The sequence below is a fragment of the Pezoporus flaviventris genome, unplaced genomic scaffold (assembly GCF_033815535.1).
Source record: "Pezoporus flaviventris isolate CSIRO_AGI_PZ_B2104156 unplaced genomic scaffold, CSIRO_AGI_Pfla_v1 ptg000097l, whole genome shotgun sequence".
NCBI lineage: Eukaryota > Metazoa > Chordata > Aves > Psittaciformes > Psittacidae > Pezoporus > Pezoporus flaviventris.
The window spans coordinates 6912819-6937893 of record NW_026892645.1 but is presented as its reverse complement, the minus strand read 5'-3'; the positions used below and the strand labels follow the sequence as shown (position 1 = coordinate 6937893).

Sequence of the window (25075 nt, the reverse complement as noted above, 5' to 3'; positions counted from 1 at the left end):
TGGCTGCTGTGACTTGGGATGTGGTGGCAATAGGATTCTAAAGGGTTTTCCCACTTTATCTTTCCTCTCAGATCATTTCTGTTGCAGTTACAAGCACCGACAAGACTTGCTTTCTGCCTACATCTGAGTGGCTTTACACTTGGGGTCCCCTCTGCTTGGCTTTCCAAGACACCACAGCCCCATCCCCATCACAGTTCAGTCCCATCACAGATCCATCCCTCTCCTCCTGGGCAGACACATCCCACAGAGCTTCCCATGGGATCTGTCAGCTTCTCTTGAGATTAACCCACTGCCCGGCTCTGCTGCACCGCTGTTCCAAGCGCCCGACTGCATTAGCATTGATTTATGCCTAATACAGCCTTGGTCTTAAGCTGCAGGCACAGGCTCCCAGACATGCTGCACTGAAGGGATGGCTCGGGGCTGGCTGGCAGCACCAGGGATGCATGTGTCATTAATGCACTGCTCTAATACTTCCTTTATTGCTGTGGAGCTGCACATGTTCTAGGGGCCTAAAGAGAAAGAAGAAAACCTTCTCCCCCCCCCTTTCCCCTTCTCTTTCCCCCCCTTTCCCCTTCTCTTTCTCCCCCTTTCCCTTCTCTTTCTCCCCCTTTCCCTTCTCTTTTTCCCCCTTTCCCCTTCCCTTCTCTTTGCACCCCTTTCCCCCTTCTCCTCTTCCCCCTTCTCCTCTTCCCCCTTCTCCTCTTCCCCCTTCTCCTCTTCCCCCTTCTCCTCTTCCCCCTTCTCCTCTTCCCCCTTCTCCTCTTCCCCCTTCTCCTCTTCCCCCTTCTCCTCTTCCCCCTTCTCCTCTTCCCCCTTCTCCTCTTCCCCCTTCTCCTCTTCCCCCTTCTCCTCTTCCCCCTTCTCCTCTTCCCCCTTCTCCTCTTCCCCCTTCTCCTCTTCCCCCTTCTCCTCTTCCCCCTTCTCCTCTTCCCCCTTGCACCCCCTTTCCCCTTCTCTTCCCCCTTCCCTTCTCTTTGCACCCTCTTTCCCTCCTTTTTCTTCCCCCTTTCCCTTCTCTCTCTCCCCCTTCCCTTCTCTTTCCCCCCCTTTCTCTTCTATTTTTCCTTTTTATCCTCTCCTTTTTTTCCCTTTCTCTCCTCCCTTTCTCTCCTCCCTTTCCTACCTTCCCTCTTTCCTGTTCCTCTTCCCTCTCTTTTCCCTTTTTCCCATCTCTCTTTTTCCTTTTCTCATCTCCTCCCTTCAGCATCCTCTCTGAGAAAGCCCCTTTGCTGCACACAGCAACACCGGGGAGGTTCAAGGTCACAGGTAAAGATGGCACCAGCCCTGAGCCTCTCCCCTCACCTACTCAAGTGCTGGTTCCTGACCTCCTCTCTCAGCAATGAATGTCTCCCCTCACCTTGCACATCTAATGAGAGCAGAGGCAGGCAGGAGCTCACGAAGCAGATGAGCCTCTCCTTTACAATGCCATTTGCTTACACTGCTTATTTTTCTTGGGCATAATGATTTTTAAGGGGGAAAACGCAATTTTGCTTAATGGGAACCACGTTTAACACTCCATGGGCTTTTTCTGCTCCATCTGGGAAGTGGTTTTCCTTCTTTCTTTTAATTATTATTAAACCAGCCCAGTAAATTACGTGTGGTTAAGAGGCACTTCTCATTAAGATGAAATACTTGGATCTTGGAGGATTATCTGCTTTTAAAGAGGTGATGATACACTATAGGTTGTATTTTAACTCCCCAGCAGCACCCACATCCCATGGGACCTGCTCAGCACATTGCAGGGTGTGAACGCTGATGGGGAGCTGGATGCAATCAGAACTGATGGGAAGGAAGGAAAAAGGGGTCAGGAGAAGAGGGCACAGCGGGGACCATAAAGAAATAAGTGGCAAATCATGGCAGGGAAGGGAAACGTTTAATCAGATTATTTAAGTACAGATGGTATGGAGGGGGGAAAAAAGAGGTTGCAAGAGGACCAAGAGACAGGGGAACACTATATATAGATGTACAGCTGCTTCCTTCAGGTGGTGTAACTCAAGACTGTGGGGTGATTAATTTTGTGAGTTGGAATGTATAGCAGGTTCTGATTGCATCTGAGTGTCTGTAATTTAGCTACTTAGTAAAATTAACTCGATGTTTTTAGTGAGCTGTGAGGACAATAATGTGTGAAGAGACTCAAGAAGGAGTTCGACTGCATCGGCTCTTCCCTTACCTCCCCCTTTTTTGTCAATTTGCAAAGTTTATTTTTAACTTCCCCACTTTTCTTTTCCTGGCATCTTTCCCCTCATCCAGATGAAGGAGTTGGCCTCCCCCTGCTGTCAGCTAAGGACAACGACGTGGTGTTACTGAGCTTTCATCTCCCTCCATGGACTAGAGGTGCAAGGTCCCAGCAGCCACAATGTGAGATGGATGCTCAGGCTAACTCAGGTAAGAGCTGTATATTGGGATATCCAAGGCACATAGTGTAGATCAGAGCATGACACCACTAGAAGACCATGGGATCTCCTATTAAATCCATTTTCATCCTTCAGAAGGCTTCACGGCACAGGTTGTCCAGAGAAGCTATGGCTGCCCCATGCCTGGCTGTGTTCAAGGCCTTGAGCAACATGGACTAGTGTGAGGCATCCCTGCCCATGGCAGGGGGTTGGAACTATATGATTTTAAGGTCCTTTCCAGCCCAAACCATTCTATGACTCTATACTGGTGTCCAACTATGCTTAGGAGCACAGGGCTGCCCAAAGGGAGGATGCAGCTCTGACCTCTTAATATCAAGCTGTGATTTAGAACCGAAGTGCTTTAGAGCATCTTTCTGGTATTCAGTTGTCTGAATATCATCAAATTGTTGGGAAACCATTTGAACACACCAAAGCTTTCATGGAAGGAGCTATTCTGGCTTGGCTTGGTCCTCGACGTGTTGTGCATGTAGTACCAGAGTAGTTGAAATGGCTCCTGTCTCGTGGCCAGCTCAGTGGGTGTCAGAGCTATCTGTGTTCACAGCCAGGTTTAAGTAAGCACAGATTGACTGTTGTGAAACTACACATTGGTTATTCTCTAGAGTGCAATATCCAAGGACATTAGATCAGGTTATACCCAATATAACCACAAACCTGCACTGAGATTTCCGAGACCTGGTGCTAACCTTGGATGATGAGGGTGAATTATCCACTATAATGGGACATCATCAAGGGGAAAAAGAGTAAAAATCACACTTAGTGAGAAATTCACTTAGTTCAGTAAAGCCATGATTGTACCATGAAATTATTTTGTAACAGGAAAATCACTTTAAATTATGGTCTTTTTAGGGTTAAACCACCTTCCCAGTTCACTTACTTAGTGACACTGAGAGCAGGTTGCAGGCAGTCAGCATGAGAGGAGCATGAAGGCATGTTTTATGCTTGTGTTCTCTGGCCTTGCCAAATTACCACTTCTATGTATCAATACGGGACATAAAAACCCCAGTAAAGGACTTAACTGAATTTATATGAAACATTTTTCAGTGTTTTTAGGACAAAAATGGATTACAAACCTGTCGGGCTGTGTCCCTCGTGGCTTTCTGCATCTCTGTACAGATCCCAGTGGAGGTGTGGGGTAACACTGATGTTTTACCAACAGCATGAGGTCTTTGTATTCAGTGTTGTTGAAAGCAAGTTTCCAACATCCCCGCTCAGCCAGGACAAGCCTTGTCTGTACCTTACAGACATATCATGAAGGACTGAATTGGATTCATTCCATTCTACTGTGGCTTCCCGTGGCAGGGGCTTGGATCTAGATGATCTTTAAGGTCCCTTCCAACTCTGAGTACTCACTGAACAAAGAGTCATAGAACAGTTAAACACAAACACATTTGTGATGATGTTCAATTTTAATTGTCTAAGTAACATCATCAGACTTAGCATCGACCTAAGTTTCTAACAGGGAGGGAAGAAAGCTCCAGAAGGACCTTCCAGATAAGTTTAAAATGCTATAAAATAGTGAACATTTCTCACAGTGCTACAAAACAATGACAACTGCCAGCATTATTATTCTTTTAACCTACCTTCTTTTAGCAGTAGACAAACAGTGTGGAAGGTGAATCACATCTGTGATTCTTTCAGGACCTGTTTATAACAACAAATAGTTTTCTAACAGGACAAGTACAAATATAAAATTTCAAACGAGCCAACTTTAAAAAAAAAAAAAAATCTGGATTTTTCACTTTCTCCAGTACCTTTTTTCTGTAATAAATATTAAAAAAAATCTTTTACATTACAGAAAATGTTAAATAAGTTATTTACCAAAAGATTATTGTTGGATTTTTGGTCAAAGGCTGATTCCATTAAGAGCTGAACAAACGTTTTTACATCAATAAATAGTAAGGCATAAAGAAGCAAAGAGCAATCACAGGAGCAGTCTCTATGAGTGGAATCTTCTCTTTCAGAGAAATCTTTTCTTGCTGGTATAGGAAGGTGATTTTTGATTCTCAGCTGGTGGGACCTGGTGAGAAAAGCAACAATTATTGTTATTTTATAGTACTTCAAGTGCACACAGTTTGTCCCTACCCCTGGGCCATGCTGCTGCAAAAGGATCTGCAAATAGCAGCTTCTATAAGAAGATTTCTGTAAGTAGAAAGAGTTTTATTATGTCACCACTTTCTAACTCACATAGGGCTGAGACAACAGGACAGCACCCACACAGCGGTCAGGAAGGTGAGGTAAAGGGATGCATGGGAAAGGTCAGAGTAAAACTTAAGGAGGGGCTGGGAAATGTACAATCATTGAGTGGAGTGGCATGAGGAGAAGGAGGGGATGCAGGAGTCAGGAGGTGTATTGCATCCTCCTGGGAGTAGAGTCCAAAACTTCTAGGAGAAATCAAATCTGAACAGTGATTACTTTAATACACTGCATTAGCAAATAGCTGTTTGCAAAAGCTTTGCCTGTGGGTCTATATTTAAATAAAGGCACCCCTAGTTATTAATACATACACAAGCTTTAAGTAATAGTGTCTTTGAACTTATTCAGCTGGCAAGTTATGGGACTGTGATCTGCTGAAATAAAACTACTGGAAGAAGATGACAGATGAGTATTAATGTACAGAAAGCATCAGCAAGGAGCAGGTTGATGTGATCAGTCATAAAACTGATTCAAACATCAGATACTGCAGAATATTACTAACTTGCTGCCACCCAGATGGATTAGGCAGCAAATCTAAATCAAATCAGACCAATCCTGCAGAATACTACTAACACAGCAATGCGTATTTTTAATGAGTACATAAAAAGGCATTAAGTGCACCCAAAAACTGTACTTACTTCCAGGTTTCCTCTAGCCTTCTTCAAGACATCATGAGTTAAAGCCACTGGAAAGAAAGAGGAGAATCAGAAGAACACTGCACAGACTTTCTCTGTTCAAGTCCTAATAAGGTATGTAACTAGCAACTCGGCAATCACACACCACTTCCACTTTTCTACTCACCAAAACCCAGAACTGTTTTCTCCCTCCTGAGCCCTGTTAAGAAGCTCAGGCTGCAGTACAACCCTCCAGCTGCATCAACCCCAGATTAAGGGGCAGTGCTGCTCTAGGAGATGGTTAGGGAAGAGCAGAAGGACACGTGCTGAAATGGCACTTCCTATCCCCAATCTATGTGTCATCTAGTGCAGGATCTGATTTTCAAATCTAAACATTAGGGAAGTGCTTTTAGTTTCTCTGCCATAAGAACAATACATGTGAAAACAGCCATAGCTCATCACTACAGTTAATGTCATAGACATGAACAGCCACCTGCAATACTGATGACCTGGTTTCCTTGATAGAAGTCATCAAAGGAAGACTTTCTGTTAATTTTAAGGGGAGGTGGTACATGATCTAACTACAATTTGATCTATTCAGTAGCTAATTTGGTCTGTGAAAGAGAGAAAAACTGTGCAGTGGAGAGATTATGTGGAATGATGCATTGGGAAAGGGACAGATGGCAGAAGGAAGCTAGATCCTCCAACAGTTCAAGGACAAAGCAAGCTATATATGCTTAGGGGAAATTATGTCAGTGGCTTGCTCTGAAGGCTTCCAAGTTTCCTGTGTTCAGCTACTTTGCCTCTGTGGGGACAGCATGAGACCTGTGAAAGGAGGAGGGGAGGCTTCTAAACAAAACTAATCTTTAGAAATGCCAGGTTAAATAATGTGATTCTCTAATCTGTGTCAGGTCCATAACTGTGGAAAAATACCATTCACAAGTACCAATTGAATATCCCAGTCTCAAAAATAAACAATTTAGCCATAATAAAGATTTTTCATTACAATAATAACAATCCAACAACTCCAAGGGTATAGCTGTCAGGAGATAATTATACCCTTGGCAGATTACTGCAATTTGGCACTGCATTGTTACATGTTCAGAGGTTCAGATGAGGTTTATAAGCAATGAGTTCTCTCGCCAGAGAAAGCATACAGAAGACTCTGAGCCACCAGAATGTTCCAGTCTCTGCCTCTAAATAGATTTAGGAATGCTCAACTAAATAACAGAAGCAACCTGAATATCCTCAGTGGACTGGCCAGCTAACAGGATGCTAGGAGAATGAAGGCAGGCAAAGTCACCTACTGTGATGCTTTTGCTCTTACTAGTGAAGGAGAAAGGAAGAAATACCAAAACTAAGTGTAAGCATCCTAACAAAATCCAGCAGCTTCCTATGATCCCCCAGTTTTGTTGTATGCTTGGCCAGGAACTTGTGTACAGATGCAATTTAGAAACCTTTCTGAAATTGCTCTTTAAAGGCAAAGGTAATCTGACATCCATAATTCCCACAATCAGTGAAACTCACAGAAAATCATATCTAGGTCTTTCTGTGTAGCAGATTGCTCTGTGCTCATAAAGAACTCCGCTAGTAAAGTCATTTCACCTGGCAAACTAGGTTTTTCTAAATCAAAAATATTAAATTCAGTACATGAAGAGACTTCAGTGTCACATCCTCTATCAGCCAAGCTGCTGCTAGCCAGCCAATAGTTTGCATTGTGGAAATTGCAGGAAACACAGGCTTTGTTTTATAAGGACCTAGTTTAGATGAGGTTGAATGTCCTGAAAAGGAGTGAGTAAATTAAGGGGGAGATGTATTTCTTTCTGAGAGCACGGAGAGGCTGTGGGGATACCATTCTGGCCAGGAGGGTAAAATCTCTGCTGATTTATACTCTTGGAATTACCCAGTACGTCTGAGATGTCACTGGAAGTAGGAACTGACCAAATGAAAACCAGCAGATAACCCCAGGGATATTATTCGGACAGACATGCCAGAATAGCTTTGATTTTTGTATGACAACCCCAAACTGAGCAGTTTGAGTTTAAAACCTGAACAAAACATAATTTTGGATTTAATACAAGTAATTTGTACATCATTTAGTAGAATCCCGGACTGGTTTGGGTTGGAAGGAACGTTAAAGCTCATCCAGTTCCAATCCCTGCCCAGGGATAGGGTAGCCACGGCTTCTCCGAGCAACCTGTGCCCATCTTACCACCCTCACAGGGAAGAGATTCTTGATGTCTAATCTAAATCTCCCATTTGTCAGTTTAAAGCCATTCCCCCTTGTCCTGTCCCTACAGAGCCTTGTAAAAATCCATGTTCTTGTTTCTCCAATTTTAGAAGTAGCCACAGACTACAAAAATCAAACGAGAACCAGTAATAAAGCATACACTTACGCTGGTCAATGATGACTTTCTCCATGTTTTCCTTCAGCTGGTTTGTGGAGTGCAAGCGTTTCACTGTGCTGTGTAACTTCTTCTCTTGCTCAGACAGTTTCTTCCGTAATCTAAATATTTCTGCTTTCATTCCATCATCCTAAATTGAGAGAAGAAAATGTAATATTAAAGTATTATATATATTTTATATACACACACACACACACATCAGTATTATATAACAGTATATTGTGCATTGCTAAATACTTTTGTATAAGAGCCTTTAAGCTTCCTCAGAGGAGTGAAACATCACTGATTGTCCTTCTATGCTCGCTTCCCCAGTGATATCCATGATTTCCTATGATATCTGCCAAGAGACAACTGTAATTCTTAACTGGCTTTTACTGCAATTCATTTTCCTTCTAGTTCTGAGAAAAGCCTTAACACCAGTGTCTATTTTTGGTTTTCAGCCTCCAGACCTCTCTTCCTTTTCTGTCCTCCTCAACTGGAAAATGTAAGGAAGGCCAGGGCTATGGGATCAGCAAGTATCCTGCCTACCAGGTTGAGAGCTTCCAGCTTCCTTCTCCAATGTGCTGTTAATAGTTGATGCTGCCTTCGTTCAAGAGCTAAAAAACACTGTACAGATGACTGGGACAGTTCTACTGCAAAATTATTTAACAGTGTCACCATTTAAGCTTCAGTTTTCACCATTCCAACCAAATCAGTATTTTGTAAAACAGGACTATGAGCAGCCCTGACATAATCTGCCAGCATCATGGATCTTGATTCTCATGCAAACTTAAGCTTGTACATTTACTTCTTTTCTTGTTGTGCCACTTGTTAACTAATAGTATCTTCTGGAATTTGCCCCTGGCATTTAGCTCTTCAGAAGAACTGATTACTCACAACTCCTGCGGGGCTGAAGAGGAGGCAGTGAATGCTCAGTATCTTTTAGACTCCAGCTTGAAGAGACACACTGCATTTAAAGACATCAGAAACAATCTAATATCCTTAAGATCTCAGGATGTTAGATAAGAAACTCCAGGAAAGATTCTATTAGGCTCTAATTAGGTGCAGTCCTGGGAATTCAGATACTCCACATGTTAAGGTTGGATTTTCAGAAGTGACTGATCCAGATCAAGAAGGTTTAAGATCTCTCTAACATTAAAGCATCAGATGCATCACACACCATGTGTGTGAGCTATGTTCAGATACTGCAATCCAGGCCAATATAAAGCTGTCTATATAGATTATACACATGATAAAAATGGAAGTATACACACTTGTCAAGACATCCTAAATATGGAGCTGAAACATCAGTGAATATATTAGACAGCAGAGTTCATTCTTACTGCTTTTATGATTTTACACATTGAAGGATGCTAGAAAATAACAGCAAAAATGTTATGAAAATGATATAGAAAATATTTACTTTTCCTAACGTTTGGGGTTATTTTCCCAGCAATATCCTGCTTCTTTTAAGGAAACACATACAGAAACCCCTCAGTGAAAACACTTTAGATTCATTTTCAGGCCAGACTTTGAAACAGTTTCATTGCTGAGTGGTGGTATTATGACAGTATAGATAATTCATTCCTCATTCAGTTTACTTCCATTCATTTGCACAGTGCAATCATTTTTAGTTAAAATGTTATAAAACTTGTCTGGGGCTTTTGTCACACTTGTAAAAAAGCATGCTATTTTACATCTTAGGCATCCAAAATGTAATCTGAGCTACATTCTCCTTTTACATCAAGTTGCTGAAGTTTCTCTTGTTACTAGGATATACATAAACAAATTGAATCGGGTTCTATAGCGGGGACTCCAAACCTTTTCTTGATGAAATGGAGCATTTGCCTGCCTGGGTTTCCTGTATTTCCTTCATTACAGATTACCTCTGTACTATAAAGCATAGGCAAATAGAAGTGTAAATAAACACCTCCATATGCAATATGATAGAAAGCCAGCACACATTCAGCCTTAGCCTTCAGTGATGGGAGCTGTAAATCCATGTGGCCAAAGACATCCAAGGTTCAGGGGTTTCAAAAGATTTTTCCCAAATGACACAAGAAAAAAACCCCAAACAGGTAAAAACACCCACAGCCAACCACCAAACCCACTAAACCCCACAACTCCCCCCCCCCGCAAATGAAGTACCTGAGTGCCATGTGTGGTACCGTGTACACCTTTCAGTGGAAGGGAAACTCTCCAAAGGAGTTTGAGTAAACGTGCAGCCTCTTCTAAGATCTGCTGTACTGTGTGAATGTTTGCTGAAAAGCTCTGCAGTGCTGCCTGCTCTGGTACCTGTGGCACAGGGTTAGAGACATGGTAAATTTTATGCTTAAAACGTTATGAAAATGTAATCTTAATTAATGGTTTAAACCCCATTGGCATTTTGATTTCGTATTTAAGATGATGTACACAGCTATTGTGTGCCCCAAAAGCTAATTTGTTGGTTTGCAAAGACTGCTGAATTATGCATTATCTGAGAAGGGAGGGAGGGGATTTATCCTAATCAATAACCATGATTAATAATAGATTATATTTACTGGAGCTGCTATGCCACATGGTAATAGCTGGCAACTCTCTTGTCTCTCCATTTGCATTTCGTGTCATGTTATTTGAAAGTCAAATGATTACAGACATCAATTTAAGCAATATAGATGTTTCTTCCTTAGCAGACCCTTTAAACTGTTCCATTTAATGCTAAAAGAACTATCAGGACACACATAAAATGTTTTCCTCTGCTGACAGATGAGAAAACCAAATTGAAGAAATTGCATAAATGTGAAATAAAGGAGGGGAAGAATGCAAGGGTTGGAAATGAATTACCAGAGCAATGGTGATACAGAAGGGGGAAGGGTAATGAAAGAAAAGCATTCACAGTTCCTGCCCCGTGCAGTATTCCATTTGAGTATGTATTTAGCATTGTTATCTAACCAGAACCCTCCTCCCACATAAAATAACCCATTTGCTAAGTAGTCTGAAATTTCAGTGATGTAAAGCTTGATAGGAAACTGCAAATGGTGAAAACTGCTTTTATCTTTACACCGACAACACAAGTTACAAACTTAGCCAGATTACTTTTGCAGTCATTATCAGGATCTTAACTAGGTCATTTGAAAATATATGATACTTCAGAGAGTCTTAAGTGTCATTCAGACATCATTTTACTGTGTGAGCACACATGTGATCCCACAAAAAGTTGTTCCGAATTGGTGAAGACTGCATCTTCAATACCTTTACTAATTAGGACTGGCAAAATAAGTAGTGCAGATTTATCCATGCAGTTCAGACCTTCTGGTTTTTGAAGAGCAATGAGCATGGGTTTTTACACATTTATATTATCATAAAATTGTAAGTGTGAAAGGACCTTCATTAGTCACCTCATTTACTTTCCCACTCCAAGGCAGGAAAGCATTACATGTAATTTTTCAAGCATTCACATAATCTGTTCTTACAAGCACCCTCCATTCCAGGGTTTCATTATTTTTACCACTGGCATGTGTTTTAAATGCCTGATCCAGGCTGTTCTATTGTGGTTCCTTAGCTCCTTATTAACTGCCATGGACATGTGCAGATCGTTCCTTCCCTGTTGTTGAAGCTGGTAGGTAGATTTGTCTTATTCAGTCCACCCCAAACCTGCTATCATCAACTGTATCCAGAAATTAACAGTATTAAATAAGAAAAATTAGCATTAACAAACACTAGTTCTCTTGATTCTAGAGGAAAAGGACTGACATTATTCAATACAAGGAAAACATTTTATTGGTTTAAGAATTATTGTGTTTTAAGACTACAGCAAGAGGACTGTGACTTGATACCGCTGTGTCACACGTGACACTGCCTCAGTGACAGTGTTTAATCATTAATGGGATATTCAAGCTCCCGATACTGCTCAAGCATTCAACTGCTTCCAGGAATTGGAAACATATTAAAAATCTTCCCTGATACGAAACAAGCCTCGTTAGTATACATCAGTCATTGGTGTACAGTTATAACCTGGTGTTACCAAGTGGGGAACTTCATCAGCTGCATATCAGATTTCTTTTAACTGTCTCATAGTTCCTGGGTTTACGCCAAGTCTTCATTACAAGAAAATATCCTTTATTATTTTTATCCATAGGTTATTAATATATACCCCTAGTTTAAGCCCTTTCTAAAGCATTGCAGTTTTTTTGTTGGTTGTTTGCCTTTATGACTTCCAGTGTAACAATCGCCTATTTCCAGAGTGAAAACAAGTAGTTTCACCTCATTTCAAGTTGCAAGTAGAAGTGTGATTGCTTATTAAAGAACCAGAATTAACTAATTCACCCATAGCTTCATTAACCCAGAATCACAAATAGGTGCCTGCATCTAGATGAAGCTTGTCAGGCTGCAGGTGTCCTGACAGAGTGACTCAGTTGCCTGCTGCACCATTAACCTAGTTCTTTGCTTTTGTAACCTACGCATTTTGCACCTCTAGGTAAAATTCACCATCCTTTAACAGCTCTCAGTGCTTACCTTTATTCCAGGCTCCTGCAGTTTCGTACCAGTGACCTCTCTTAAAGGAATCTCCATTTCTGCTAAAACCTGTTGCCCTTCTGAAATCTGCTTCCGTAGAGCATTATAATCCTCAATCAAGCCAAGAACGTGGCGCCCGTTTTTGTCTGCCCACATGCGATGCCCAGGCACGAGGCGAGGGGTGCAAGCTGTGCTGGAGGATGAGGTGCTACTGCAGTGTGAAGTGCTGTCTATGTCGTCTTTAGAGGCTGAGTGTGTACCTGGAGCAGAAAGAGAGTTTTAATCCTTACATGTAGAACTAACCATTCCATGATTCTATGACACTAGACTCATCTTAAACAGCTAGCCTGGGTTATTGATAACACACACGTTAAAGATACGTTGGGATGTACCTGGTTTCACTAGCGAAATGCAATGTCCATGCTTCTGCACTTCACAAATCTTTCTGCTGGCAGCAGGGCATTTGCAATGATTTTCTATATATAAAAACAGGACAAGGGAGAGCACATAACATTAACATGCATAAAAACCAATTCATAACTCTGTGCCTGTTCCCTTTTTTTGCTGATGCAGCATTTGGACTCAGGAAGCAGAGAAACACAGTTAATTTTGTAGTACCGCACCATCTATCTTCCAGTATTTATCCGTATTTATCTTTTTAGCATCTATCCCAAATCCTAGGTACCTCCCAAAATCAAATCTAAAATACATCCTGATGAAGACATTTTAATCAGCAAATGCAATCTTCTCATTAACGCCACAAGCATGACACCTTCCACAGCTATAGCATAAAGATCATATCTGTATTCCCTACTCTTCAGACCTTCCAAATTCCCTATGAGTAAAGACTAATCACAGCACATGTAAAAAGCTAATGAATTCAGCTGTTGACATTCCAAGGAGTTTTTCTGGTCCATATCAAACCAAGCTGTTATAACTCAATTCACCACTTTCTTAAAGAAATAAGGAGTATCTCCAGTTCCTCCCTACTCTACCTGGCACAGGTCAAACGCAACATCTAGGTTTCTATCTAGAACAAACCAGGAACAAATGCAATTTGGGGATACTGGTGATAAAGGCTCCCCACGATAGCTGTTCCACACCTACTTGATCACGACTGGCCCTAAGAAACCATCCCCCTATGGAGTACAGACTGTAATTTAGTGTTCAAGTATGAAGTGCACAGAGAAAGGTAGCAACCCATAAATGCTATTTGCTACATTCAGCATCTTTCTTTCTTGTACAGAGTTATGCTCGTTACGTATTTCATCTGAAGCATGATTCTGACTGGATGTATGTCCAGTCATGATATGGACACACAAATAAGGTGGTAAAAACCCCTGTTGTGTCTCACAAGCTCTCACACTAATCCTCTGGCTGATGCTGCTCTGGGTGGTACATAAGATTTAAGTAGTCATGTTCAGCTGTATGGACCCAAAAAGCCCCATTATTATTGGTTCCCATAACACAATGTAAATACAAGCAGGAAGAGAGGTGGCTTTATGCTGGAAGTATGGAAAGCTGTTACTATGCAAAATACTTCAGCAGCAAGGAAAGAACATTCTTGTGCCATCTGTATCCCACATACATCTATATTGGCACAATAATCTAACCCTGAGTGTAAACACTACATTTTCCCTGATTTGCTAAAGCAGTATCACTTAACAGTGATTGATTGAAATAAAGGTAAAGTATTCCTCAAGGGCAAAAAGGGAACAACTGGTGTATAAAAAAAAAACCCATTTAGTGCACTTATTGATCATTCTTGAGTAATATATACTTGCCCTTAGCAAACATTATAGAGCTCTGCATCCAAAAAAGAACCCCCAGGTAAGCAAAATGTATGACAATTTAATGTAGACAACCTTCCATCCCAGAGCCTGTCTGCAAATGCTTTTCTGGAAGGAAAAGGAAGTGACAGTTGGAGGCTGTAAGACAGTGTGTATTTCACCACCCTGTGAAATGCTCTAAGAGAAAAGGGATCTGGAAGGCTGATGGGCAGCTCCTACACGTACAGTCAAAGTTGTACAAGGCTTTAAGAGCATCTGTAAAGGACAAGGCACAGGTTTTACAGGGTAACAAAAGCATGTATGGCACAGTACCGTTCATTCCTGCATAATGCTGAGATTCTTGTCTCAAAAGATAGTTGATATTTAGAGCTGACACTGCTTTCACTTCCTCTTTCTTGTCTTTTGAAAGCTGTTCCTCTAGTTTTTCATGCAAAGACTTGTTTGTCTCGATGCTCCTCTCAAGTTGCACTCGCAAACTCTGGATTTCAGTCAACAGCTCGTGTAAGTCAAGTGGATTATTCTGATCTTTCCGGAATTCTTCTGCCACATCACATCTGGGATCTGCGACAATTTGAACAGAAACACTTCACATCTTTAACAATTAAAATAATATCAGCTAGGATCAGAAGGCTGAGCAAATAAAGTCTAGCCGGCCTTATCCTTGGTATTACAAATTAACTACAAACAGCATTAAGATAATGGTTTGACAAAAAAGCATGTTTTAATTGCTTTTACCCTTGAAAGATTTAAAGAGCCCCAAATTATCTTTCACTTTGTCCATAAAAGCTAAGAAGCCAAAAGCAAAACAAAAAAAAAAAACCACAATAAAAACAAACATGAAGAGGATTTACAAAAGTGCATTAATGCACAGTCTGGGGCAAGGAAAAGGAATAGGTAATCTTTGAGCTCGGAGGAGGGATGAAGTAGAATTGGGAGCTTCATTTTATACACAGAAGAGCAAAGGAAATAATAGTGATCACCTGGCAACCACAGGAACAAATCTGAACCTGAAAAGCGAGGGCTGTGTTTGTCTTTCCATAGAAGGAGGTCAGCACACAAAAAACTCCATGTATTCTTTCATGCTGAAATCCAACTGTTCTCCAGACAGTGGGGAGGCGCTCAACTGCATGAGGAGAGTGCTGCTACTCTCTAATTACATTACCAGTTCTGCAAGGAGATTTAGTTCCATCCTTGAGCCAACTTTGGCTTAAAGCCTTATGCCAACAGGGCTCTTCTGCTGCAGCTATGCATGAAATACAAGTGATGGCAGGGCATATTACTTAAAAAAGCAGGAAGAAAAATAATCAACTTTTACAAGCACTTCCAGTGGGAAATGTGCTGGATACCGTAATGAGTAAGCAGCAATGAACAGCATTCCACTTCTTTACCTAACCACACCAACAGCTATGTGATAGTATGGATTTCTTAAAAGGGGTAGGAAGAACTTGTCAGTGTCACTCCTACTCCTCACTTTTAGTGACAGAAAAGCAGGCAGGAAGTAATTAAACATCTAATTCAGAAGGCAGTGCCAGCACTTCTGCCCTCCCTAGGGAGAAGACACTGCCCTTGGATTCAGACAAGAGAAAGCACTACCTGAGTAAGCACTACCTGTGAGGATGCAGCAGCATGTGCTTAGATGACAAGTAAATATCAAATCCTAGATGACAGGTAAAGCTACCCATGAAGCTTATCCAGCCAGAGCCACTGACCCTCAGTATTTGTTTTTAGCTTAGCTAAAAACCTAAAGGAAACTTGGGTGTGCCAAGTCAGAACATAGCACAAATCTCAACCTCACAGCTACATTCCAAAGGTAAAAAGCAGTATTTTATCAAGTTGTCAGTTCTTTGCATAGCAGAAGCGAGTAGAAACAGCAACCTAACCAACTGTCCTTTTGACAGGGTCATATTCAGAGAGCAATAGGTTGCAAGGGCTAAGGGTGTAGAAACGATGTGCATTTATACCTGTCCTCCTCCTTCTTGCTTCTTCCAGCTTCTCATAAACCTTGATCTCAGTTCGGAGCGACTGCAGTAACTTCTCATTCTCAGAGAACTGATGTTGCTTTACATTAATTTCTGTTTGCAACCTGTGAAATCCCAGTAAATACCTAAGTTAAAAGTTCAATTTGCTTCAAAATCTAAAACCCATTCCCCCTTCCTCAATCATTCTTCCCTTGCCTTTGGAAAAAATCTAAGCACCTCATTCATGTTAATGGCTATGGCTAAACACGTGCTTGTCACACTGACAATTTTCTTCTCTAAATGAATGTCTAAATGTGGACAGAATCAATACCTGTTTAACTCATTACGGCTGCTGTAAATTTGACATGTCAGATATCTGGTTTCATCTTCCTTTTGGCCAATTTGTTTTTGCAGCCTTTCATTTTCTCTCTTGATACATTCATAATCCTCATGAAGATGCTCAATGATTGCATTCTTTTTAGAAAGAGATTCTCTCAGCTTTTCATTTTCCTTCTGTTTATCTGAAACAAGAAGAAACACCAGGTATTTACAAAGCCCACGGCCCACCAAAGCTATGCTCTTTAACAAAACCAGCTTTTTCAGAGACTGCCAGAAAAATCACAGCTGCTCTTTTGAGTTTTAGGATCTCAGCATTTCAATTTTCTAATGACTTTTGCTAGATACATTTTCTGTAATAGGACTTATAATGGCTCAATAAAAACCTGTGAACAGCCTTATAGGCCAAATGCCCCCAGCACCTCTTGGGATTTGGTCAGAAGGACAGCAGTCAGCAACTAGTGGATCCTGAAGCAAGCACATGAATTTTGCCAATCCTCACCAAAGAATGGATTTGACTTCTCTTGAGGAAGAAAAGATCTCAGTGGGATTGTTTTAGGGCACGTTGTATCCATGTTCCTCCCTGTCCTCTCCTTCACAGCCCTATTCATCTGCCAAACGTACCATACATCAGTCCTTCCCTTGGCACAAGCCATTTCCCCAGCTGGTCCTGTGACATGGAATTGCTGATAGGGACAACTGAACACTGAGACAGCTACACTCATAGAGGCTTATCGGGACCCCAAGTTTTCCATGATCTTACATTTAGCACTGGAAAAGACAGTGTCAATCTTGGCAATGAGACAATCATTCCATCTCCCAATAGTTGGAACCCTTCCCTCATCTTCAGTAGTCTTGTTGAAAGCATATGAAAATGGTAACCCCCACGTTGTTAAAAATGTACATCACCAGCCCTTCACTAATGAAAGGCCAAGCTAAGACTATAGACAGAAAGCACCTGAAACCAAAATACGCAGGAGGTATCCAAGAGGCTTTTCTTTGTCTAATGCATCCAGGACTAAAAGGAAAAGAAGCTCCCAAACTCCAGAAATACTGACATTATTTTTACACATAAGGGCAACAATGTTCTATTCATCATGGTTCTTCTAAGAAAGAAACCCTGATATTATCAGATCATATTGTCGACGTGGAAACAAAAGCAGGAGTATATTAATTAAACAAGTAGAACTTGAAGACACTGATAAGCACCAAGATGTACCAGAACCAATGAGGGAATACATAACTGGAAGAGGCACCAGTGCTTTTACACCGCCTGAAATCATGGAGAATTATAAACTAATTGTGGCTTAAGCTGCTTTTAAAATCCTACATGGTGAGTTGTTCGTTGTCCTGGGGGAAAAGGAGAGGGAGACTTTAATATTCTCTCTTCACAGGTGTGAAAATGAGGGAAGTTGAAAGTTAATCTCAGAGATTACAAATACTTACAAATGGATTCCCTCAGTTCTGTTCTCTTCTGAAGTGCTTCCAAAAAGATGGCCTGGTCATAGAATCATGGAATGGTTAGGGTTGGAAAAGACCTTAAGATCATCTAGTTCCAACCCTGGACTGGTCTGTCCAGTCAAGCCTCTGTAGCAGATTACAGAATCTAAATGTAATTAGTTTGCTTCCCTTTGCAACTGTTCTGTACTGACTGGTCTCATTTTCAGCAATAATGCTATCCTATGGATTGTTTTTAAAAGGGTTTCAGAATGAAAGCACTGGGAAAAAGGAGAAAATGGTAATAAAAGGCACAGGGGGAAGAGGAAAAAGAACGTATAGAACCAAAAGGAATGCAAAAAGAAGCACAGAGAAATGAAAGGGAATATCAAGTGGAAAATGCTACAAATCAGCAGAAAGGAGTATTACTGCTACTTCTTTATCATTAACTCCAGTTTGAATGCTTATGGCTGAGCACGGAATTTCAGGGGTGGGAAGAACAGTTAAGTCAGTTTAATGAATGGCCTGTTAATATTTCATTGTGTTCTGATGTGGAATGACTTGCAGTCATTCTTACCTCTGGATCCTTTAGCTAGCATTGCATTCAGAACTTGATTTTGCTTCCTCAGGAAATGTATTTCAGAAGTCAAGGAATTATGCTGCTCTGAGCCATGGTTAAAAATGTTTGCAGAACCTATAAATATATACAGAAAAGATGATTTATGACTCATCTCTAGGTCATTAAAGATTAAACCTTCCAGACAAGAACAATTTAAGAAATTGCAGAAAAACATGCTATGATTTCTCCCCTCTCTATTTTGAAGGTTATCCCCATAGACTAAAAGGCAGTTCAGGTTAATGCCAAGTAATCCAAAGTACCTCTCATTGCTGGGCAGCCATTACCAAAATGGCAAAATTATCCCTGGCAGTCCTTACCTATCCGCTGATACTCCAACAGGACAAAATGCAGGAGGATTTTGTGACATTGCTATTTGTTGAAAGTTATGCAAACTGGAGGAAGGTTTCCCATATATTTCAGTCTGGCTCTGATCATACCCTGTTGTATTTAACGATACCATTGCAAAGGACCACTAGATTCTACCAACTAATCCACAGTGCAGGAAGTAACATCGATAGTCTGGCAACAGATCTGTTACCGCACGAGTCTAGAACGTAAGACTGGAGACACTGCTTTTGACTCTGATTACAAAGCAAGAACCCATTTATGATCACAGGGATGAAGATTCATCCCTCTTCAATTCATGTGTCTAAAATTTAGATAACTGAGCCAGTTGTGGACCAACCATCATGGGGAGAAACGGGCACCACCACAGAGCTACTCAATGTGTCTTCTCTGCAGATGAGATGCCCTGTCCTCTCCTCCAAAGGGAAACACAAGTCTTCAGTGCTTCCATGAGAAGTTCTGAGTAACCAGCACCGACTTAGATGTCTATCTTTTAGAAACCCACTCTGAGGATCTTTCTTACTGTACTAGTTCTATAAAGTGTTAACTTGTGTATCCAGCCAAATTCAGCCTAGGTTATCCTCACAACACACTGTATCTTTGCTACTCATCCCATAGCAATGTGTAATGTTACCAGTACAGTCTGAAAAGTGATGCATTCCACTCTCAAGGGGACTGCCTCTGTTATTGCCCTTTATAACCTGCTTATAGTCAGTAAAACACTTCAGGACCCACCAGAATTAATGTTACTATTAAGAATAGTTTTCAGTTGATTGGTTATCCCAGTATATCCCACGCTTTAAAGCTTCAGACAGCTACATGAGTGTCAACTATTTGGTTAATGGAGAAATAACCAGCTGGCACAAAAATTAGCTGAATGTATGAGGAGGATGCCTTTCAGCTCTGGCAGTTCACTTCAGTTTGATGTGCTGCACTTCCTCTGAGTAATCTCATTTTTATTGTAATCCCAATTGAAGCTTTTACCCACTACCTAACTGGGATTTAGTGTGCCATGATATGCACCTCTTGTCGTTACTGAAAGACTCAAAGGCTCTAGAAGCCTGGCACTAATGGCATTTTACTATCTATATGTTAAAGAGTAGAAGTAGCTATGCGAACTCAAAAGGCTTTTCCCTTTCAGATTCTAACAAAGCAATTCAACTTGAAGTGGCAAGGCTTGATGGTCTCATCTTGATTCTAATTTAATTTATTGCCCATCACCCAGCTTTATCCTATTTGACAAGTTATGCTATCACAGTTCTACTGAAAGGCTTTAGAATATAACTACCAGTTATCTTACATAATAAGGGATAATGTAGAGCCAGTGGTAATAGGGCCACAATCCTGCAATTTGACCCACTGCCGAGACGACTACTTCTGTGCAGAGCCCTGCTGACATCAATTACGCTCTCCATAGATGCAAAAGGTCCATCTAACCACAGTAAAGTGGAGCATCAGGGCCTACAATTGCAATACACTTGAGTCTTCATTATGTTTTGTGCTGAAAAAAGTGAGTGCTAAGGAAGCGTACCTTGATGGTTTCAAAGAAAACACTGACTGAAAGACAGGCACTGCTGAAAATCACAGCCAAGAGGAAGCCAATATTCATTCCCAGTAAAGCAAAATAAAGGCATACTAAAGCTGAAGCCTGAGTAGATACATTACTTACTTATGGGCTAAAAATAAGGCAAACAAAAACCCCTTTTAATGTTAACTGCCATTAATAAGATCTGAAACCTTGGAAACTCAAAATTAAACCTTTGATTTGATTTGGAAGCCTAACATTTGAAATTATAGAAGCAATTATTTCGGTTCTCCTTGCACTGCAAACCTCAGCTCTACAGTAACGATGTAGTCATTACCAGCGCTTGAGTCATTTATAGAACACTGGAAGCCCAGAGGCATTTAAACACTTAGAGAATCTAAATATTAGAAATAGTATAGCAAAAATAGTGGGCAGATGTGTGTACATACATCCATCTAATATTTAGCAAACAAGAATAAATCTGTGCATTACCTTTGATTGAACAAACAATAATCACACGAATTTAACAGGCTTTCATCAGCAATTAAGTATGTTACAAGTTGGTTTTGGTTTTTGAAGGAAAACAAACTAAGGATATTAAGTTCAAACGTTGAACTATTATGTCCCAAAGCTAAAATCTGCTTCAGCTTCACTAAGGGACTCATTTTTGCCCTTAAAGCCAAAAAAAAGCCCATCTATTAGGAAGAAAAAGGCATCATTACTAGGAGAGAGGATATCCATATTGATAACATGAAAGAGATCCTCAAAACAAACAGGAAGCACTGAGAGATCATAGTAACAAAAATGAGCTGTTCTAACAGGTAGTTCCTTCTTTCTCTTCCAGATTTCCCCTCCATGCATTTGCAGATGCACTAAGGCAACAAGAAGACAGATGGAAGGTAAAAGACAGTTTATAAAGAAAATATACTTTCACTGCATTAATGGATGCCCTTGCCAGAATCTTTATGAAGCTGTAAAAGAGTTGGAAGTGTTTCAGTGTGGTTATTTCATGGGAACAGTATGCCTTTCCAGCAGCGTAAATACTTCATGAATGAAATGGATGCTTTTATACACCTTTCCATCACTGTAAATTATTCCTGAAAGCCAACTGCTATTTGCAGGTAGTCTCCATTTAAACAACAACAGAAGTGGATCATGGGGATGATGTAAAACATAATGAATCTAATGTCAACATTAGTGAAACTGAGTAAAAGGAAAGCATGTAAGTATTTATTGCCTGCTTCCAGTCTGAGTAATATTGCATATTAATCAGTTGTCCTGTGGGGAAAAACGTGGGAAGGAGAACAAGAATAGAATGAAGATTAGGAAAGTATGCCTGGTATGGTGTGCTTGAAAAGGTGCTGCAAAAGCATCCCCAGTGAGAACCTGGCTACCCTCCTGGGAGAAGTTTTAAAGGTACCACAGAGTTTGGGTTTCAAAGATGTTGAAAGCAAGCAGTGGTGAGCTGTGACTCTGAATTTGCATGCCTATTTTTAGTGGTTTTCATCCACTGCTTTATTTTAGAGTTTGGAACGAAAACCAATTTCCATCAGTTGCTGTCAGGTATTTCTTATTAACTCGGGATGTTATTTTGTGCAGAAGACATTTCTGACACCAATCAATTCAAATGACAAGCTGGACCTAGGCTCTGCCTTACAGATATTTTGTCCCTGTATGTGAATACAAGCTGGCTTCAAAGCACTCAGAAAATTCCAGAGGAGGCATCTCCCAACAGTGCTGTTAGCAGTGGTGCTGTACTGACCACCCCAGGTATACATGGAGTAGGCACAGGAAAGCTAATTCCACAGAACTCCTACTTTGGATCAATAGCAGCAATGTAATTTAGAACAAAGCACCTCCTCCTATATTCAGAGTGGGTCCAGGCCTCACTGAAATTGCGTTGTTAAAATGGGCTTCCTCTCCTGCAACTATCCCTGGCTGCACATGGCAGGGAATGAAAAGAAGATGACATCCTAGAATCCATGATCATTACAACAATAATGATATCCCAAAGGCACAAAAAGGGAACAAAAAAAAAGAGCAGGCTGTTTGTTGATAACAGAAGTAGAAAGGTTTCAATTCCCTGTTATGAAATTCAAGCACAGCATCATCAAACGCCATAAAACTACCTGGTTGTCCTGTTCTCTCAGCACTACATGCAATTGTAGGTTTGAGGCTGTGTGGTGTTAACTCAGAGAGGTAGAAATAAGATTTGTGCATCAGTCCTGGATACATTTCAAGCAATGGACTTAAGGAAGAGGCACATTAGGTCACTATTAATGCTACTGTACACGCAGCATGGTGAAGCTGTGTCTGCTGCTGGAGCTTGAGATGCAGCAGTGCTCAGGGAAAGACCCAGCATTTCCAAACTGTTTAGGGGTGGGATTTAGCCTAAAAAGCACACAAAACATTTCCAGCAGCATTTCATCCCTCGAGCTTTAAAGCAGGAAAAGTGGATTTTGTTTGCTATGGAATAAATCCTTACCTTGATCTAGTTCCTTGTCCATTACTTGTCTCTCAAGCTGCTTCCTCAGCCTCTCATTAGTTTTTATGGAGTATTCTAAACGTTGTCTCAGGATTCTAATTTCTTGCAGATGCTCCATTAGTAACTCTAAATAAACCAACAGACCACTTCTTATTCAGAGTAAATGATTGTATTCCCTTACACTGTGTACTCCTGTCAAATCTAATGTGAGTTAACACTTAAAAATAATACAGAACTGTTCAAACTGGTAGACATTAAGTATCTGACACCACAAGAACCTTTTTCCATATGAAAAATGGAATGAAAACTCCATTTTAACTTAAAAAACGGCCTAGTTTTAAGGCTCCTTAAACAATTTCTTCCTACAAAACTGTAGTAGATAGCAAATTTGCCCAGTTAAAACATTGCACATACTGGGCAACGAATCCAAAGCTCTGCAATGCAGCCTCACATTCAGGCTCAACACACCAACAGCATATATTTTACCTTCTAATAATGGGAAGCTTACCAGAGTAACTCAGGTATCAATTTGACTTTGACTTACACAATGCATGCCACAATAAATACATCTCTTCTACCAAATTTCATTACTGTACCTTTCCCTTCTTGCTTTCCCGTTCTACAATTTTTCTTCCGTTGGCTGTGAGCTTCAGCTTCACTCAGGAACTTATCTGTTCTAACTGTCACCACCTCATTTGTCAATTTATCCATGTCACACACTCCTGGTTTACTCTGCAGTATTTTCCTCCTGAACAGCATGTGCTATCTCAGCTATTAAATTTTCATCGCTGGCTATAACAAACTACTGCATCACTTGTGCTTAGTGAAACTATCCAGGTCAAACACAACACCACTTATTAATTATGCAGCACTTACAATTCTCAAGGAAACATAACACTGACTTTTATAAAATTAGAAAAATCTCTCTTTTTCTATGTAATATTCTCTTGACAATTGTCTGTTTTCCCCTCATAACATGTCTATTTAAAGACCGTCTGGAGTACTGTAAAAAGATGGCAGTCTAAAACAACAAAGACACAAAACATCCAAGCTAATTTTGTTTCAAGCAGGAGGCAGTTCAAATCGTTGTCATCTCTAGATGTCTTATTACTGAAATTGCAATGATTATGCCAGGATCCTGGAAAGCTGAAGCAGACAAACATTCTTCATTATTTCTTAATTAGATCCCTGGTGTCTTATTTAGGGCATTTTTTCCCAATACCCAGTGAATCTTCAGTGGGGGAATAAATTACCTGGGGGAAACTTGTTTGGCAGAAGCGCCAATGTGCCATGCTGTCCTTCCAGGTCGTCCCGGGGCTCGGGTGAGCCAAGAGATGACTTTTCTGACAAATCAAAGTCAGACAAGCTATGAAGAGCAGATGGTACAGGTGACTCCTCCTTCAGTTGCTGGTACATAGCGGTGTTCTTCTCGTTATCCCTTTTGTGCCAAACAAAATGTTTTCAAATATAGAAATTGGTTTATTACTTTAGAAGCATGAATAGAGAGCACAGTGGCAAATGTACAGGAGTGAATTTATATGACAGAACATGACAAACCACAGTAACAGATCAAAACTGAAATCCAGACCTCACTGAAGTCAGCAGAAAGAATCAATGGACCTTCAGGCCAGGATTATGTCCCAGCACTAGGCAGTTATCATTGAGTTAAGGGGACCTCAAGCTGCCTTGAACAGGTAGCTGAGGATTTCTGTAGCACAAAAGAATCCCAGGCTGGCATAAAACCAACACATGCAGCATAACACCACCTGCTCTCTTCACCTTCAGCATAAGGGTGATAGAGAACAAACTGCACCAGCATCATGCTCCAGTCATCCTGAGCCAGCCCCCAAGGTCACAGCAACAGAAAGGTAGCTGAGTATCCCTCCTGGCAGCTGCAATTAGGGTATATCTGAGCACACACAGTGTCTTATGGCACATGTTTTGTTTGTTCATGAAAGAAACAAAGCTGGTAGCTTGATGCTTCTCAGGATCTCAGTGTGATGAGAAGTGGGGGAAAAAAAGGCCTTTGTTTCATTTCTATGGATATTTTATTAACTAAATGGATATTAAATGAAACATGCAACATAAGCAAAGCCCTTCAGAAAGCAAAAGAGTGGAAGTTGTGCTACAAAACATGGAGCATCCTTATCAACAACCATTTGATAAACATTCAGTTGCACTCTTACCTTTGAGCTAATTCATAAAGTATAGTGACTTCTGCCCCTATTGCTTCTCCTGCAAAGCAGAAAGATCTGGTTAAAAACAGATATTGAGAATTATACTTCCCCCCCCATCTTCAACTATTCATATACAGAATGGTAAATTAAGGAGAAATTAGAGAAGCCAACAGATACTCAACACACTGTGTATTAGTGTCAAATGCACAACTATTTACAGCCCAGCAACAAAGCAATGTTCTCTGGAGTTCAAAAAGAATTACGAGGTACCACAGGTGCCAGATTTTACGGCTTTGGTGTTTCA

General features: G+C 40.7%; 1 protein-coding gene and 1 long non-coding RNA gene across 2 annotated transcripts in view; one reads left to right on the top strand and one right to left on the bottom strand.

The window, feature by feature from the left end:
* Positions 1–2247: 2247 nt before the first annotated feature.
* LOC133281274 (uncharacterized) lies at positions 2248–5337 on the top strand. Its single transcript, XR_009747448.1, has 3 exons — positions 2248–2385; positions 4468–4555; positions 5252–5337. It is a non-coding gene; the product is annotated as an uncharacterized LOC133281274 (long non-coding RNA).
* The window catches only part of CDK5RAP2 (CDK5 regulatory subunit associated protein 2), an 80246-nt gene continuing 59301 nt past the window's right edge, over positions 4131–25075 (bottom strand). Inside the window, 13 exon segments of the mRNA XM_061476624.1 lie at positions 4131–4431; positions 5246–5292; positions 7618–7756; positions 9754–9900; positions 12100–12359; positions 12492–12575; positions 14202–14450; positions 15851–15972; positions 16179–16368; positions 18198–18314; positions 22595–22720; positions 23848–24032; positions 24781–24829. Of these exon segments, the coding sequence (XP_061332608.1) occupies positions 4372–4431; positions 5246–5292; positions 7618–7756; positions 9754–9900; positions 12100–12359; positions 12492–12575; positions 14202–14450; positions 15851–15972; positions 16179–16368; positions 18198–18314; positions 22595–22720; positions 23848–24032; positions 24781–24829 (1775 nt within the window). The 3' untranslated portion in view covers positions 4131–4371.